Raw genomic sequence first — 19,619 nt, 5'->3', positions numbered from 1 at the left:
CTCCCACTTCTCTGTCTGGCCTCAGAGCTATATGAGGAGTGAAAGAAAATGCAATGTGGATATCCAGGTTGACAATCATTAATGGAGAGAGACAAGTACCAGTGATATTCTACCCCACCCCCTTCTCCTCCCTCCTCCCTCACTCTTTCCCTGCATCATCCTCCAACCCACCCCCACAAACACACACCATAGCAGATGATTGTGTGGATTCTGAATTTGTGCAGATAACAAAAGTGTGTCCCTGCTGTGTGTTAGTGTACAGAATGTATTTTTGTGTGTGTGTGTGTGTGTGTGTGTGTGTGTGTGTGTGCGTGTGCGTGTGCGTGTGTGTGTGTGTGTGTGTGTGCAAGGGTACATGCCTTTTCCTGAATATATGTGTCAAATTGTATCAAATGTTATTTGTCATGCTTCGTAAACACCAGGTATAAACTAACAGGCCAATAATGCAGAGAGAAACATAAATAATAATAATAAAAAACGTGAGGAATAAATACACAAGGAGTAAAGACAACTTTGTACCAGTACAGAGTCAGATGTGCAGGGATACGAGTTCATTTTGGTAGATATATACATTAACAATACCAGTCAAAAGTTTGGACACACACAAGGGTTTTTCTTTGTTTTTACTATTTTCAACACTGTAGAATAATATTAAACTATGAAATAACACATATGGAATCATGTAGTAACCAAAAAACTGTTCAAAATATATTTTTTACTTGAAATTCTTCAAAGCAGCCACCCTTTGAATTGATGGCAGCTTTGCACACTCTCGGCATTCTCTCAAACAGCGTCATGAGGTAGTCACTTGCAATGCATTTAAATTAAAAGGTTATGTTGTGTAATTTCTTTCCTCCTTAATGCGTTTGAGCCAATTAGTTGTGTTGTGATAAGGTAGGAGTTGTATACAAAAGATAGCCCTATTTGGTAAAAGAGCAAGTCTATATTATGGCAAGAACAGCTCAAATAAGCAAAGAGAAATGACAGTCCATCATTACTTTAAAACATGAATGTCAGTCAAAATGGAACATTTCAATAACTTTGAACGTTTCTTCAAGTGCAGTTGCAAAAACTATCAAGCACTATGACTAAACTGTCACTCATGAGGACCGCTACAGGAAAGGAAGACCCAGAGTTGCCTCGACCGATAAGTTCATTAGAGTTACCAGCCTCAGAAATTGCAGCCCAAATAAATGCTTCACAAAGTTCAAGTAACAGACACATCTCCACATCAACTGTTCAGAGGAGACTGCGTACATCTGGCCTTCATGGTTGAATTGCTGCAAAGAAACCACTACTAAAGGACACAAATAAGAAGAAGAGATTTGCTTGGGCCAAGAAACACAATACATTTTTATTAAACCAGGCAAGTCAGTTAAGAACAAATTATTATTTACAATGACAGCCTACCCCGGCCAAACCCTAGCTATGCTGGGCCAATTGTGGGCCGCCCTATGAGACTCCCAATCACGTCTGTTTGTGATACAGTCTGGAATCGAACCAGGGTCTGTCGTGATGCCTCAAGCACTGAGATGCAGTGCCTTAGAGTGCTGTGCCACTCAGAAGCCCATCGACATTAGACTGGTGGAATTCTGTCCTTTGGTCTGATGAGTCCAAATTTGACACAGAGTATTTGAACAGATGATCTCTGCATGTGTGGTTCCCACCATGAAGCATGGAGGAGGAGGTGTGATGGTGTGTGGGTGCTTTGCTGGTGACACTGTCTGTGATTTATTTAGAATTAAGGCACGCTTAACCAGCATGGCTACCACATAATTCTGCAGCGATACACCATCCCATCTGGTTTGCGCTTAGTGGGACTATCATTTGTTTTTCAACAGGACAATGATCCAACACACCTCCAGGCTGTGTAAAGGCTATTTAACCAAGAAGGAGAGTGATGGAGTGCTGCATCAGATGACCTGGCCTCCACAATCACCCGACCTCAACCCAGATGAGATGGATTGGGATGAGTTGGACCACAGAGTGAAGGAAAAGCAGCCAACTAGTGTTCACCATATGTGGGAAGTCCTTCAAGAATGTTGGAAAAGGATTCCAGGTGAAGCTGGTTGAGAGAATGCCAAGAGTGTGCAAAGCTGTCATCAAGGTCGTGGCTACATTGAAGATTATAAAATCTTAAATATATTTGAATTTGTTTAACACTTTTTTGGTTACTACTTGATTCAATATGTGTTATTTCATAGTTTTGATATCTTTCACTATTATTCTACAGCGTGGAAAATAGTAAATAGGAAAAGGAAAAACCCTTGAATGGGTAGGTGTGTCGAAACTTTTGACTGGTACTGTACGTATGGGTAAAGTGACTAGGCAACAGGATAAATAATAAACAGTAGCAGCAGCGTACCGCATGTGAAGAGGCAAAAGGGGTTAATGCAGATTGACCAGGTAGCTACTTAGCTGTGTGTGTGTGTGTGTGTGTGTGTGTGTGTGTGTGTGTGTGTGTGTGTGTGTGTGTGTGTGTGTGTGTGTGTGTGTGTGTGTGTGTGTGTGTGTGTGTGTGTGTGTGTGTGTGTGTGTGTGTGTGTGTGTGTGTGTGTGTGTGTGTGTGTGTAACATGACTGTAGCATTGTGTTAGTAGAGTGACTGTTTAGTATGTGAGCTAAGCGGACCTGCCACCACCGCTAACCATTACTGGAAGCACATATGGCTGATGGCGCACATAAATTGTACTCCATGTACTGACTACTAATTTTTAAAGGAAATGTCATGAAAAATGTAATGGATGACATACACAACAGTCATTATGTTTATTGAACTGCGTTAATAAAATAAATATGAAACTGTCTTCAGATGATTGAGAAACCTAATACGAATGATCAAAATAACCTCATCCAGTTTCCTGTGCCGTCCCACTGGGCACACACTGGTTGAATCAACGTTGTTCCCACATAATTTTAAAAATAATTGTTAAACTAACGTGGAATAGCCCATCTGGACCCAGTGGGTTGTGGGGGTTTCTACCAAGGTGCAAGACCACCATCTAATGGCCATTGAAATGTTTTAACAATATCTCTGAATGAACATGTCATACATAACATGTTGTGAAATATGATCTTGAATCTATTTCCAGGTATTTCTATTGGAGTAATTGGAGCTTGCTTGAAAGGTATGTGCTATCTGGGATCCTTGGGATGTCCCTACCCATTGAAGTTGACATGTAAAATGGTTAAGGTAAGGGTTAGATAAGGGTTGTGGTTATAGTTAGGGTAAGGTTAGTGGTGAAGGTTAAAGTTTAGGGTAGGGACATCCAAGGATCCCGGATAGCACTGACCTTGGGTGAAATGTGTCAAACATTACATACAAGTGCTGGGATTGTTTTGAAGGATAAATGTACATGTGTATCCAAGGGAAAGGAAAGTTACCCGATACTTCACAGGATACAATACATGGAGTACAATGGCACTATTGATAGAATTACAGTAGCCAAGGCCTACACAGTAAAATGTCATGTTGGGTTTTGGATCATTGTCTTACAGCTAATATCTAAATCAGTAATGTAAATGAAAGATGCTGAAGATGCTCCTCTAATGATCCACCATTTTCTCTCTTGTTGCAGTTCCATGTCACCATTCAGTATTGAGAGCATACGCCGCCCCCGGAGGTCAGAGTCGCCCGACTCCAAAAAGAGACGCATCCACAGGTGTGACTTTGAGGGCTGCAATAAGGTCTACACCAAGAGCTCCCATCTAAAAGCACACCGGAGGACGCACACAGGTCTGTGTGTGTGTGTGTGTGTGTGTGTGTGTGTGTGTGTGTGTGTGTGTGTGTGTGTGTGTGTGTGTGTGTGTGTGTGTGTGTGTGTGTGTGTGTGTGTGTGTGTGTGTGTGTGTGTGTGTGTGTGTGTGTGTGTGTGTGTGTGTGTGTGTGTGTGTGTGTGTGTGTGTGGCTTCACCAATTTAATCCAGTTCTCTTCATCAATTAAGTTTTAGGTCTCTTCATCAATTAAAGGCTAGGTCTCTTCATCACTTAAAGGCTAGGTCTCTTCATCAATTAAAGGCTCGGTCTCTTCCTGAATAATAATGTTTTTTTGTAGCGCTAATATGCATGTTAAGTGAATACACATGGAAGGTGCTTCACAATATCTGTAAACACAACAAGCAACCTGGACTTAGGGGCAGACGCTACATAGTAAAAGTAAATCCAGGAGACTCCAATTAGTATGATATGTTATGTTTCGTATGGTATATGATATGTTATGTTATGAATGACAATTTATATTATATGTTACGAATTGCAATGTGTACAAGATGTTATGAATTGCAATTCATACAATATGTTAAGAATTTGCTAAATGTGTGAAATGTTACGAATTCCAATTTGTTGTTGCTAACGTTAGCTAGTTGGTTAAAGCTAAAGTTAGCTATGTGGCTAAGGTTTTGGGTTAAAATCAAATCAAATGTTATTTGTCACATGCGCCGTGAAATGCTTACTTACAAGACCTTAACCAACAGGGCAGTTCAAGAAATAGAGGTAGGGAAATATTTACTCAATAAAAATAAAGTAAAAATAAAAAGTGAAACAGTAGAATTACATAACAATAATGAGGGGCATCGGTGCTGAGTAAATGTGTGGGGTTACAGGTTAGTGGTAGTTTGCACATGTAGGTAGGGGTAAAGTCACTATGCATAGATGATAAACAGCGAATAGCAGGAGTGTAAAAATAAAGGGGTGGGGGGGTCAATGTAAATAGTCTGGGTGGCCATTTGATTAATTGTTCAGCAGACTTATAGCTTGGTGGTAAGGAGCCTTTTGGACCTAGACTTGGTGCTCCGGTACCGCTTGACGTGCGGTAGCAGAGAGAACAGTCTATAACTAGGGTGACTGGAGACTTTGACATTTTTTTGGCCTGCCTGGCATATAGGTCCTGGATGGCAGGAAGCTTGGCCACAATGATGTACTGGGCCATATGCATTACCCTCTGTAATGCCTTACGGTCAGATAACGAGCCGTAGCCATACCAGGTGGTGATGCGACCGGTCAAGATGCTCTCAATGGTGCAGATGTAGAACTATTTGAAGACCTGGGGACCCATGCCAAATCATTTCCGTCTCCTGAAGGGGAAAATGTTTTGTCGTGCCCTCTTCACGACTGTCTTGGTGTGTTTGGACCATGACAGTTTTTTGGTGATGTGAACACGAAGGCACTTGAAACTCTCAACCCACTCCACTTCAGCCAAGTCGATGTAAATGGGGGCCTGCTCGGCCCTCCTTTCCCTGTAGTCCACGATCAGCTCCTTTGTCTTGCTCACATTGATAGAGAGGTTGATGGCCTGGCACCACACTGACAGGTCTTTGACCTCCTCCCTATAGGTTGTTTCATCATTGTCCGTGATCAGGTCTACCACTATTGTTTCATCAGCAAACTTAATGATGTTGTTGGAGTCGTGCTTGGCCACTCAGTCATGGGTACACAGGGAGTACAGGAGGGGACTAAGCACGCACCCCTGAGGGGAACCGGTGTTGAGGATCAGCATGGAAGTCCAGGATCCAGTTGCAGAAGGAGGTGTTTATTCCCAGGGTCCTTAGCTTAGTCATGAGCTTTGTGGGCCCTGTGGTGTTGAATGCTGAGCTGTAGTCAACGAACAGCATTCTCACATAGGTGTTCCTTTTGTCCAGGTTCGAAAGGGCAGTATGGAGTGCGATTGAGATTGCGTAATCTGTGGATCTGTCGAGGTGGTATGTGATTTGCAGTAGGTCTAGTGTTTCAGGAATGATGGTGTAGTTGAGAGTCATGACCACTCTTTCAATGCACGTCATGGCTACCGATGTGAGTGCTACGAGGCGGTAGTCATTTTGGCAGGTTACCTTCGCAGTCTTGGGCACAGGGACTATGGTGGTCTGCTTGAAACATGTGGGTATTACAGACTCATTCAGGATGAGGTTGTAAATGTCAGTGAAGACACTTGCCAGTTGGTCCGCGCATGCTCTGAGTACAGGCCCTGGTAATCCGTCTGGCCCCGCAGACTTGTGAATGTTGACCTGTTTAGAGATCTGGCTCACATCAGCTATGGAGAGCATGATCATATAGTCGTCTGGAGCAGCTGGTGCTCTCCTGCAGGCTTCAGTGTTGCTGCCTCGAAGCCTCGAAGCGAACATGAAAGTAATTTAGCTCGTCTGGTAGGCTTGCGCCACTGGGCAGCTTGCGGCTGAGTTTCCCTTTGTAGTCCGTAATAGTTTTCAAACCCTGCCACATCTGACGAACGTCAGAGTCGGTGTAGTAGGATTCAGTGTTAGTCCTGTATTGACTATTTGCCTGTTTGATGGTTCATCTGAGGGCATAGCGGTATTTTTTTCTAAGCGTGCAGATGTTTATGTACTGGTAACATCAACCCCCTTACATCATCAACAAATTAGTAGACAATTAGTAGGCAATTAGTAGGCAATGCCTACACATAATTAATTAAAATCACACAATGCACACCGATGATGTGATGTTCCTCCATTTCATTTACTACAAAACATAGAAATATGCAATTTTCACATATGTTGATGTTGGCGTTGTGCTGGAGATTATATATATATATATATATATATATATGAAATAGAAACATTTTTAAATGTAACTTTATTGTTATTCGTTATAAACTGTGTATTTTTTCCTTATGTCATTATTTTTATTTGTTTATTATATTTTTGATATTTATCTTCAACTCTGATTTGTAGGAAAATTACGTAAGTAATTAAGGAAGCATTCCCCTGTTAGTTTACGAAGCATGTGACAAATAAAATATTATTATTATTATTATTATTTGATCTGTAGCTAACAGTTCACAAAGTAGTGATGAAGTAGCTATGAAGCCCCTAAATAAGATCGGGTGCAACCAATTACCTTCAGAAGTCACATAATTAGTTAAATAGTCTTAACTGTGTGCAATGTAACTGTCAGATGATCAGTCACATGATCTCAGAATATATACACCTGTTCTGAAAGGCCCCAGAGTCTGCAACACCACTAAACAAGGGGCACCACCAAGCAAGCAGCACCATGAAGACCAAGGAGCTCTATAAACAGGTCAGGGACAAAGTTGTGGAGAAGTACAGATCAGAGTTGGGTTTTAAACAAAAGATCCAAAACTTTGAACACCCCATGGAGCACCATTAAATCCATTATTTTAAAAAATGGAAAGAATATGGCACCACAACAAACCTGCCAAGAGAGGGCCATCCATCAAAACTCACCGACCAGGCAAGGAGGGCATTAATCGGAGAGGCAACAAAGAGACCAAAGATAATCCTGAAGGAGCTGCAAAGCTCCACAGCGGAGATTGGAGAATCTGTCCGTAGGACCACTTTAAGCCATACACTCCAGAGAGCTGGGATTTACGGAAGAGTGGCCAGAAAAAAAGCCATTGCTTTAAGAAAAACATTTGCAAACACATTTGGTGTTCGCCAAAATGAATGTGGGAGACTCCCCAACCATATGGAAGAAGGTACTCTGGTGAGATGAGACTCAAATTGAGTTTTTTGGCAATCAAGGAAAACGCTACATCTGGCACAAACCCAACACCTCTCATCACCCCGAGAACATCATCCCCATAGTGAAGCATGGTGGTGGCAGCATCGTGCTGGGAGGATGTTTTTCATCGGCAGGGACTGGAAAACTGGTCAGAATTTAAGGAATGATGGATGGCTCTAAATCCAGGGAAATTCTTGAGGGAAAACTTTTTCAGTCTTCCAGGGATTTGAGACTGGGATGGAGGTTCACCTTCCAGCAGGACAATGACCCTAAGCATACTGCTAAAGCAACACTTGAGTGGTTTAAGGGGAAACATTTAAATCTCTTGGAATGGCCTAGTCAAATCCCAGACCTCAATCCAATTGAGAATCTGTGGTATGACTTAAAGATTGTTGTAGCCCAGCGGAACCCATCCAACTTGAAGGAGCTGGAGCAGTTTTGCTTTGAAGAATGGGAAAAAAACAGTAGCTAGATGTGCCACTCTGATAGAAACATACCCCAAGAGACGTGGTGGCTCTACAAAGGTTTGACTTTGGGGGAGGGTGAATAGTTTTTCACTCTCAAGTTCTGTTTTTTTGTCTTATTCCTTGTTTCTTTCACAATACAAAATAGTTTGCATCTTCAAAGTGTTTGTCATGTTGTGTATATCAAATAATACAACCCCCCCCAAAAAAATCTATTTTAATTCCAGGTTGTAAGGCAACAAAATAGGAAAAATGCCAAGGGGCGGGGGTGAAGACGTTAGCAAGCCACTGTATATACAGGGAGTCCATGTGTCGGGATACAAGGTAATCGGAGGTAGCTACAGTATGAGGTAGCTACAGTATGTACATATACTGTGCCGTGTCTTTACTATCATTAAATTGAAGACTTCGTTTTTATCAAAGATTCTCTGTAATTAGTATTACGCGATCAAACTGATTAATCATGTAACTGTAATTAACTAGGAAGACAGGGCACCAAGGAAAATATTCAGATTACAAAGTTATAATTTCCCAATACAACCTTTCAGATATTTTCATATCTGATCTGTAGTCATCTGATTTAATGAATTATTTACTTTACCTCACGTTAGTCTCATTCCAAACGTCGTAAATTGTTGGTTATCTGCATGAACCCAGTATTCACTATAAGTCATCCATACATCAATTGTCTAGTGGGCTAATCCGGCATGGTGGCTTGTTATACAAAAGGGAAGTGGGGGTCGACTAAGAAGTCACTACAGAGTGATAATTATAACAATTGAAATGCTAATCCTTTACACATGAACGCTCACTCATTCGGGAACAATTGCAATCAATATATGTATTTACGCTCAGTGTGTCGTCTTGATCGCTGTTGAAAAGTTTGTTTCTTTCGTAGAATTGTCCGTCTCTCTCTCTCTCTCTCTCTGTCGTGGTTATAGTGGATAGTTCAGAGTGAGATTCATTCATGTTGTTGTAGAATGGATGTTTTGTCGGTTGTCGTTCTTTGCGTTCAATGATACCGAATTCCCAGCTGCAGACTAGTAATTAATATGAAAGATTTGTACTTGTTCTGTCGAAATTGATAGTCTAAGAGTTTAACCACGTGGTATGATTAAAAGATTCAGCAATGGTCTGTAACCTTTGTCCTCCCGTGATTGAGAGAAACATGGTCTACTGAGAATTTCTCAAAGTTGGGTTTTATTCGGAATTGCAGAAAAGGGGCTGCACCAGGATACTTGACCCTAACTGGGCTCATGGACGGTCCTCTGATTTAGTTCAACTCAAAAGGGAATTGGAGTTTCCTTCAATAAACAGTCCAAAATCACATGACACAATTTTACAAACAGTATCATCCTCACACATTCATCTTATACGACAATTAGATGTAAACCTCATATCTGAGGCTATTATGTAAACAGCGTTATGGGAATGTGGCCACACCGTCTCCCATGAGCTTCCCCAAGTTGTAACAAACGGACCAGTTCATAGCTGGATTCTTCACCAATCTTTTATACCTTCTCCGGAACGTGAACATTGTTCAGACCTCAAGTTCTGTGAGGTGGAAGAAATTCCTTTGTTCTCTATGAAACTTCACTCTATCTCTATACTGTGTGGCCATGTGGCAGGGTCTTCCCTAGGAATTTATGACCTCACTGACCACAGCAGCCTGGTTGAAGGAGCAGAGAGAGGCAGGGAGAGAGGGATGGTGCTTGCTGTAACCAAAGAGGGCAATGTCATGACAACTGTAGGTTGGGGTAAAGTGACTAAGCAACATCATAGATAATGGACAGTAGCAGCAGTGTATGTGGTGAGTGTGACAGTGTTTGTGAGCGTGAAAGTGTGGAATCAGTATGCATGTGTGTGCTTGTAATGTGTTTGTAGGCATATGTAGTGTGTGTATGTGTGTGTGTACGTGTGTGTTGGGGTGTCAGTGTAAGTGTGTGGGTAGTGTCCAGTGTGACAGTTGGTGCAAGAGAGTTAGTGCAAAAAATGGACAGTGCAGGTAGTCCCGGTAGCCATTTGATAAGCTATTTAGCAGTCTTATGGCTTCGGGGTAGAAGCTATTCAAAGTCCTGTTGGTTCCAATGCACTGGTACCGCGTGCTGGGCTGTAGCAGAGAGAACAGTCTATGGCTTGGGTGGCTGGAGTCGGTGAAAATGTTTTGGCCCTTCCACTGACACCGCCTGCTACAGAGGTCTTGGATGGCCATACTCACCACCCTCTGTAATGCCTTGCGGTCGGGTGTCTTGTAGTTGCCGTACCAAGCGGTGATGTAGGCATTCAATTTGCTCTCAATGGTGCAGCTGTAGAACTTTTTGAGGATCTGAGGGCCCATGCCAAATCTTTTCAGCTTCCTGAGGTGCAAAAGGTCGTGCCCTCTTCGCAGATGTGTGGTTGTGTGTGGACCATGTTAATTCCTTAGGGATGTGGATACAGAGGAACTTGAAGCTCTCGACCCGCTGCACTACAGCCCCGTCGATGTGGATGGAGGTGTGTTTGCCCCTCCGTCTCCTGTAATCCACGATCAGCTCCTTTGTCTTGCTGTCATTGAGGGAGAGGTTATTCGCCTGGCGAGCCATGAACAGTTGATGATCTGAGCTATATAAAATAAAGTGACTGCTGACATAGTCAGAGCTGCAACCTTGGCCGTCAGTAACCTTGGTGTGTTTTTAGCTTAACTGTGGGGCGACACAATTAACTTATTTACAGTTAATTAACCGCTGCAAACCTCTTTGTTAGCAAGCACTGTCTCCAAAACGGTAAGCTGTTTCCAGTAATGTTTACTTTACTTTTATGTTTGTGATGTCTCCACTTTCCAAGCATATTGGAAGACTGTTTTAGAAGAAAAAGTGAAATCATTAGGCAATTCAAAAATATGTGCGGATGAATTGTATGTTGCGAATGTCATTACTTTACCAAGTCTCTGTTTGTGTTGACCTGTCCAGGTGAGAAGCCATACAAATGCACATGGGATGGCTGCACATGGAAGTTTGCCCGCTCTGACGAGCTGACACGCCACTACCGGAAACACACAGGTGTCAAGCCCTTCAAGTGTGCAGACTGTGACCGCAGCTTCTCGCGCTCTGACCACCTGGCCCTGCACCGACGGAGACACATGCTGGTGTGAGACAGTTACAGGGTGATGATGTCATCAGAACGAGCATACACACACACTTACACACACACAGTGCCGCCCGGGGGGAGCAGGGTCTCTCCCTCAATGTAGTTCAGCTGGACTGGACACACACCGCTGTCTGTCTGTGAGGCGGTGGGAAGAGCAGAGTAAAATGCAAAGAAAGGCATCTGTCTGTCCACAGAGAAAAAAAACAGGGTTGGTTCTGGATCCTCAGTGACTGAGGAGGGTCGGAACTGGAAAATGCTCTTTTATTATCATTTTGGAGTTTTGACATAAACCTGTCTGTTTTCTCAGCACTGTTCTTAAATTGTTTCACTTTGGAGTTTTTCTCGGATGGAGTATTGCTCTTCTTCATTAATTTGGACAGGAACCTTAATCGCAACCGTTCATCTTGGTGTCTTCATTTTGGTTATATTGTTCAAAATGGCTGCTTTTCTCGCATCTATAATGTGAAAGAACTGAGGATTGGATGGGTTGATGGAAGGGCTGTGTGCATGTGTGTCTTTGAAGTATAGGGCAGATCTTGACCTTGCATTGGAAATTGGAATAAACAGGCACAGATTCTGGTTCGTCCATGGAGAGTATTGTTTTCCAGTTCACTCCCTACAGCAGCTCCCTGCCCCTCTGTGCTTCAGGACAACCGGCAGCAGAGGGCGCCATCCACTCATTGATTGTACCCATAAAAACTGGTTTGAGTGTTCAAGAATCAGCATTCTAGAATGAGTTGTCGTACCAGTGTTCTAGATTCAAAAGAATCAGAGGCATCCCAGTGGGCCAGTGATATAGAAGCTGTAAGGGGCGGAGTTAACCCCAACCCAATGTCAGCAAACCTGCAACTGAGATTAAGAGTACAGTATATCCACAAACAGAGCATCAGCAACCTTACTTCTCATTCACATCCACGCATATTACAGTACATACAGGTTTAGTATAAATGTTTGTTGTTTTTGGTATTTGTTTTGTTTTTTTATCCAGTGGTTTTTGTTAGCACATGACTCAACCGCATTGCACCTAGAGCTTCTTTGAAACATTTGATTTAAAACAACTTTATTGGTGCATTTTGTGATTAGCAATCTCATTGGGTAAATATAGTTTCAAAATCAAGACTTTTTTGTTTTTAGTTTATTATATCTTGCTGTGTATGCCTGCTTTTGATCCATTTCACAAATAAAGATCCATCCACACCTCAATGTGCAATGAACTTGAAAACAAATCAAATGAACATGTCTGGCATTTGAAGCACCTTACAGATTGACACCGTATATGACGATTCCATAATGGTCAAGGATTTTGTTTTGTGTCCCTGCTCTTTACAGTGAAAGGGATTGGCATTGTGATCATTTGTGTGTTAGTAGTCTAGAGCTAACACATCTTGGGTTTAGTTAATAATAATAATATAACATCTGCCATTTAGCAGATGTTTTTATCCAAAGCGACTTACAGTCATGCGTGCATACATTTAGATCAGAGGGCTAAGCCACTCGGTTAGACAAGTTCAATAGAAGAGCAATACATTCAGTAAGAGGGAAACAATGTACCCTTGTTCTGGTTGCTGATGTCATAGACAAATAAGTCCTCAATCACAGACTTATTTCTACCAGTTCCACTTCTTTGTTTCTACTCTATACTACAAATATCTATATTTCTACAGCACAATGTTCTAGGCAAATTCACCTATTTTAGTTACCCCCTCCCTTAAGTTGTGTGGAAAATGTCACATTAATGATTGGTGGTTGAGGGGGAACAGGTTTTTCTAAATGTATCTATGAACAGACCTACACCCTTAGAATAAAGTGTTATCTAGAACCTTCGGCTGTCCCAATAGGAGAACACCTTGAAAAACATTTTTTTTTTTTTGAGGATGAACCCACAAGAGTTCTACCTGGAACCAAAAAGGGTTCTCCTATGGGAAAAGCTGAATAAACTTTTCTAAGAGTGTACAGTGCCAAAATGAAGGGAAAAAAACATAACTTTTCTACATTCTTTATAACGTAATACACTGTAGTGCACAATGTACACAGACAGTTGGCCATGTAGCTTTCTGTGGCTGGGAGCAGTGTCTTTTTAAATCACACATACACAAATCATGATGTGAGGTCTTCAGATCCAGCTTCAGGTCCACCTTTACTTGTAGTTTGTCATCGATGACAGATACTTTTTTACCATATTCAGTGTTAAGGTTTATTCAACACACTAAAACCACATTTTGATCATTTTCTGTTTGTACATGGAGTAAAAAGACATCTACGGGCTATATAGAAATGTATATTTAGCCGTATAAAGACTAATGGCTATATATAACTGAAGTATTCTGTGAAAAGAAATGTGGCTCAACTTTCATTAGTCAGTGCAATGACATCAACCACTTATATTTTGCATATTGATTGACATCAACTGCAAACTACCAGTTAAATAGAATTTATCCAGCCAACTGGAAAGAGATATCTATGGACATACAAATAGCACGACATAAACCTTTCAGAGATAAATGAAAGCAATATCTGCAACTGTTCCTATCACAGTGAAGTTATCAGATTTTCCTTTTTAAAATATTGAACCTAGAACTGACCTTGTTCATCATTATCATGACTATTCTCAACAGAATCCCACATGTATGATAATTGTATGTATTCGAAGTATTTTTGTAGTGCAGTACACAGACGTTAGAGTATGCTGGATCCCTGCTTACAGTTTCAGGAGCTGATTTCAGAAGGTCAGTAAGTTAAGGTGTTGTCGAGTCAAGTTTTTGAGATTGCAGCATATGCCTAGTGATTTAATAACACACGCATATACCACTGGTACTGTCCTATAATTCAAAACCACATCCTTACCGGAACAAAGAAATATTTATCAGAAACAATATTATGCCCAATTTGTCTCTCTCCTTTTGCTTTTCTGAAGTATTATAATATATGTCATATTATGTTGTTATATGTTGTTTGTGTACATGTGAATATTTCATTGGCCTTTTTTGGCCCAAGCATATCATTGGCAACTTGTTTGTTGTGAAGTATAATTTTAAAATTATTTCATTAATGAAGTCCATTTATACATAGTCATAATTTTAAACATTTTATTATTCATATGCTGTACTTTTCTGAAATGAGGGGCACTTCATTTTGCATATAACGATTTTCTGTAAAAATATATATATTTTGAAGTGTTTTAATATATGTGATAGTGGAAATAAAAATGATAACTCAGTTCTACAGCCTGTATATACATTTGAAAATAGGGCTTTGATTATTAGATACAAGGAAACACATTTATACATGTAAAGTATTTTTCAGAGATGCTAATTTATCTGATTTGATATACAGTAAGATGGGGCTATTGATTTTAAACTGTTTTGTTATCTAAAATACTAATATAAATGATCAAATCTGATGTCAGAAATGTGCATTTTGGTTCGTGATTTTCTTCTTTCTCAAACAAGAGAATGTTTTCATATAAATATGATAATTGCTTTTATAAATTGATCAAACTTTTAATGTCATTCTCCACCAAGCCATGTTGAGTTGAATAATATTACAATTACAAGTACAGATTCATATCAACGTTTATCCAAATTCGACATATATTTTCTTTCAATTTAACTTAACTTGAAAGTTATAACTAATATTTAGCATGTGTACACAGAGGCTTATTGCATGCGTGCATTACCACTAACCTTTAGCATAATAAAAGTTTTTACGAGGATAATTATTTAACGGTAAGCAGGGTCAAAGTTATGCAATAATGAATAGTGCCTCCTATCACAGCGAATCTCTGAAAAGCATGCACATAAACTATTTCACAACTAACACATATCATATACATTCAAATATAAACCCTTGAATTGATACTCGGACAGAGATGTATTTGTAAAACATAAAACTCTGGGACCATTTTGGAAAAGCCCAGACTCCCGTTGTTCAGTTTATTTTCAATGCACTGAGCCTTACCCCATCTTTTAAAATACAGTATCCTCAAATGTCAGCCTTTTACATGCTGTATGTATGTCCCATGAAAGCTGCATATTATTTGTATGGATGTATTTACAATATTAACTTCACTTAGAGAATGTAATTATTTTATCATTATTGTATCATTTAGGTTTTGACCTCTCCGATACTGGTCATTGGTGCAACTACTTGTTTTTTTTTTCATAAATCAGCCACACCATACTGCAGTATGCGAAATCACAGAAGAGAGTGAAAGACATTTGAATTACCTGATTGAATTTATTGCGGTTCGCAGGGAATGCTGTATTGAATATGTAAAGGCCTGGAATACTAACCCTTGGGGAACTCCCTTTGAAAGAATTCTGATTACACTTCTGTATCCGTTCAATATTTCTTTAATTTCTGTATCAATTCTGTGTTTGTTTTATCTCTGTTTTTGAAGAATTACGTAGTGATGCCAATACCTTTGTTTCAAGTTTACTGCTATTACGTACAGTAATTGTTGTTCCTGTATTCATGTAAAGTGACTGTATTGTAAATGTATTCAGAGCTTTTCATTCTTGCCGTAAAAATGTGATATGCCCCACAATGCTTCAAAGGGAGTCATTAGCTCAAGGAATTCTGGGAACTAATTCGGAATCCCAATGTTTTTCAAAGCTTGAAAGAGGTTCAAAGGTTGAAAGAGGTTCAAAGGTTGAAAGAGGTTCAAAGGTTGAAAGAGGTTCAAAGGTTGAAAGAGGTTCAAAGGTTTTTCTTCTGTTCTTTCTTTCTGTTCTTCAGAAGTTGTCTAAATATTCTGTCAATGCTTTCTGCTTTTATCTCTGTATTTTTTCGTATGGATGGAGCTGTGAAATTAAATTAAACCGAGTTGAAACATATACATGTATATGAATTAGGCATGAAGGTTAATAAAGTTGCATTTTGTATGTAACATGCTTGTACCAGAGCTCATTTAGACTGTGTTGTTGTTGGTATGTGATTTTGGTTTCACTAGCAGATTTGAGTGCTATACTCACATTCGCTGGAATTCAGAAACCTAAGCTTGTGTTTTTTTTTATTTCACCTTCACCAGGTAAGCTAGTTGAGAACAAGTTCTCATTTGCAACTGCAACCTGGCCGAGATAAAGCATAGCAATTTGACACATACAACAACAGAGTTACACATGGAATAAACAAAACATACAGTCAATAAAACAGTAGAACAAAAGAAAACAAAAAGTCTATATACAGTGAGTGAAAATGAGGTAAGTTAATTAAGGAAATAAATAGGCCATGGTGTCCTGGAATGTAAGGATAAGATGATCCATGACCTTTGGTGGGCATTCAATCATCTATCTTGGTGACAATTGGAACCTAGGAGCGGCTTCGGCCGCAGATCCAGGGCATCCACCACATAGTTGGTTGAAATCCCGAACAAGTCTCGGGTCCAGGATGTCCCGGGCAGGCACCCACACATGCTCCTAGCTCTTCCCAGTCCTCCAGGTACTGCAGGGTGCCCCAGACCCGACAAGCCTCCAGCAGATGCCAGACTGTGTAGGCCGGGTGGCCGTCAACAAATCGAGGGGGCGGAGGGGCATGTGTGGGGAGAGAAGGGACTGGTTCTTAACAGTTTGATATGGGAAAAGTGGAGGATGGACAGACTCAATGACCTGGGGAGCTGGAGACGATAGGTGACCAGGTAGATGCGACTCAGGATCCTGAATGGTCCTACGTAGAATGGGGCGAGCTTCCGAGAATCCACTTTTAAAGGAGGATCGCTCTCTGGTCCAGGTGCGGCAACATTGTTGAATGAACGCCTTTGCTGAGGGCACCCCCGCTTTGGCCCCTTGTTCAGGAAAAAGGGGGTTGGGGGGACTTCTCCAGACATGATTAATCATGAGATTGGCTGTCTCTTTGACTGAGGTAGGGCAGGGCGATGAAATCTGCTACCTTGGAGAACTGATCGACGACCACCAGGATAGTGATCAGCCCTTGGGATGGAGGAAACCCAGCTGATCGCTGTCGTGAGGACGTTCTTTGGGCACAGGTGGAGCAGGCCATAACGAAGGATCTAACATCCTCAATTATTTTGGGCCACCAGAATTTCCACCTCAGGAACTCTAGTGTTCAATTAACCCCTGGACGCCCAGCTAATTTAGAGGAATGACATCAATCAAATGTATTTATAAATCCTTTCTTACATCAGCTGATGTCACAAAGTGCTGTAAAAGAAACCCAGTCTAAAAACCCAAACAGCAAGCAATGCAGGTGTAGAAGCAAGGTGGCTAGGAAAAACTCCCTAGAAAGGCCAGACCCTTGGAAGAAACCTAGAGAGGAACCAGGCTATGAGGTGTGGCCAATCCTCATCTGGCTGTGCCGGGTGGAGATTATAACAGAACAATTTCTGCATTTCTGACCGTAACACTCCAATGTGAACTGAGATTTTTGGATAGAAATATGAACAAAACGTACATGTATTGTGTAACATGAAGTCCTATGAGTGCCATCTGATGAAGATCAGGATGGTGATTCATTTGATCTCTTTTTCTGCTTTTTGTGACCCTTTGGCTGGAAAAATGGCTGTATTTTTCTGTGATTAGGTACTGACCTAACATAATCGTTTGGTGTGCTTTCGCAGTAAAGCCTTTTTGAAATTGGACACTGTGGTTGAATGTTGAGGAATTTTAATTATGGGATTTCTGTTGTTTTGAATTTGGCGCCCTGTAATTTCACTGGCAGTTGTCGAGGTGGGACGTTGTACCAGAGAGGTTAATAACTACAATGAGAGTCTCTCATTGACCCCATTACTAAGGTCACCAACACATCTATTGGTCAGGACATGTTTTCAAGGGTATTGAAGTCGGCCATAGTAACGGCCATCTTTAAATTGGGTGACCCTGCTGACTTGAGTAACTACAGGCCCATTAGTATACCACCTGTGGTGTTGAAGGTTGTTGAAAAGTGTGTAGCAGAGCAACTGATTGGTCACCTCAACAACAGCCCATTCACATTACACTCCATGCAGTTTTGCTTCAGAGCAAAACACTCCAAAGAAACGGCCAACTGCTTCCTCTGGAAAATGTCATAATTCCTTTGTCTTTAGAAATGCAATGGAATGCAGCTACCTCTCACAGGAGCGTGTGTGAAGCCCATGGCCTTCTGGCAGACCTCTTACGCAATCAGCTCTTATTCTCTCCTCCTTCACAGTAGAAGCCTGAAATAAGGTTCTAAAGACTGTTGACATCTAGTGGAAGCCTTGGGAAGTGCAATTGGACCAAATTTACACTGTAACTTGGATAGGCAAAGAGTTGAAAAACTACAAACCTCAGATTTCCCACTTCCTGGTTGGATTTTTTCTCAGGTTGTTGGCTGCCATATGCGTTCTGTTATACTCAACATTCAAACAGTTTTAATACTATGCATATCTTAGCATCTGGGCCTGAGTAGCAGGTAGTTTACTCTGGGCACCTTATTCATCCAAGCTACCCAATACTGCCCCCAAGCCATAAGAAGTTATTCAACACCAATACTACAATACTGTCAAATAAGTCAAGGTATGGAGACCATCTGAAGGCACTGGAGGTTGGGGTGAAATCAGTTTTATGGCCATATCATTACCAAACAGCTAGGTGGAGTTTGCGAGGGTGTGGCAACTTCAGAATGATTTGTACTCTATATAAAGGTATGTCAATCATAGGGCTGGCATTGCTCCATGAGAAACTAACAGAAGGCATTTAAAACACAATAGTTCATGTTCCAATTAAATCGCAAATGTCTTGAAATGGTATCCTTTGTTAAATATCTATGCGGATCATTCCTGTTCTTTTCTCACAGAGCAGTACAGTGGGTGTGAGGTTCACAAATGCAAGAGGATACTACAGTATATCAATCCACACATCCCACATGTACCGTGAATACAGAAAAACACAACTTTTTCTATGGTAAACACACAGTTTATTTAGATGTTCTGTTGCTCACATGGCAATCTTGGCACAGATTCGCAATTATAGCCTACAAGTATATCATCTCAAAATGTTGAACCCTAACATTTTTGAAGGACTACTTACAAGTATCCTTTAAAGTCATTGTCAACTTGAAGTTTAAAGATGTAATAAACAAAACCTTTACAATAAGATCAGAAATACAGAGGATACAAAATGTACATTTCAATAAATTGTCACACCTCCCTGGTGCGCAAAGGCGCCAGGCTCCCCAGCGTGACACAATCAGGCCACCATCATTAGGCACACCTGCCTTCCCCCCAGTCACACGCATCAGCGATTATTGGACTCACCTGGACTCAATCACCTCTGATGCAGAAGCCATCATACAAAGCATCGGGGAGTACTTGGCGTTCCGATTTGGTGGTGACATCGTGTCCAGCGGCCACCACCGATGGAACTGGGGGTGCCTAAGCCAGCTCGTTGGGCTGTCACGCCCTAGCTGGCACGAGAGGTTCTTGCCTTGGTTGGCTCGGAAGGTGCCCGTCCCAAGTTGTGACTCAGCCAGATCATCAGGTTTTTACACCCAGCTAGCTCGTTAGGATGCTATGCCTCCGCCGGATCGTCGGGCTCCTATGCCTCAGCCGGCTCGCCAGGCTCTCATACCTCTGCCGGT

The 19,619-nt window shown here is 41.2% G+C and overlaps 1 protein-coding gene across 2 annotated transcripts in view; it reads left to right on the top strand.

The window, feature by feature from the left end:
- Window positions 1-15,954, top strand: part of klf12b (Kruppel-like factor 12b) — a 159,925-nt gene extending 143,971 nt beyond the window's left edge. The window contains exons 5-7 of one of the 2 annotated variants that reach the window (XM_046359183.1): window positions 3,092-3,127; window positions 3,578-3,735; window positions 10,889-15,954. In XM_046359183.1, coding sequence (XP_046215139.1) covers window positions 3,092-3,127; window positions 3,578-3,735; window positions 10,889-11,070 — 376 coding nt within the window. In that variant the 3' untranslated portion in view covers window positions 11,071-15,954. The remainder of the gene's footprint in view (window positions 1-3,091; window positions 3,128-3,577; window positions 3,736-10,888) is intronic. The other variant, XM_046359189.1, reaches the window with a different exon arrangement.
- Window positions 15,955-19,619: the final 3,665 nt, after the last annotated feature.

This window comes from Oncorhynchus gorbuscha, linkage group LG01 (genome assembly GCF_021184085.1).
Source record: "Oncorhynchus gorbuscha isolate QuinsamMale2020 ecotype Even-year linkage group LG01, OgorEven_v1.0, whole genome shotgun sequence".
Taxonomy (NCBI): Eukaryota; Metazoa; Chordata; class Actinopteri; order Salmoniformes; family Salmonidae; genus Oncorhynchus; species Oncorhynchus gorbuscha.
This window is presented reverse-complemented; position numbering and strand designations above follow the sequence as displayed.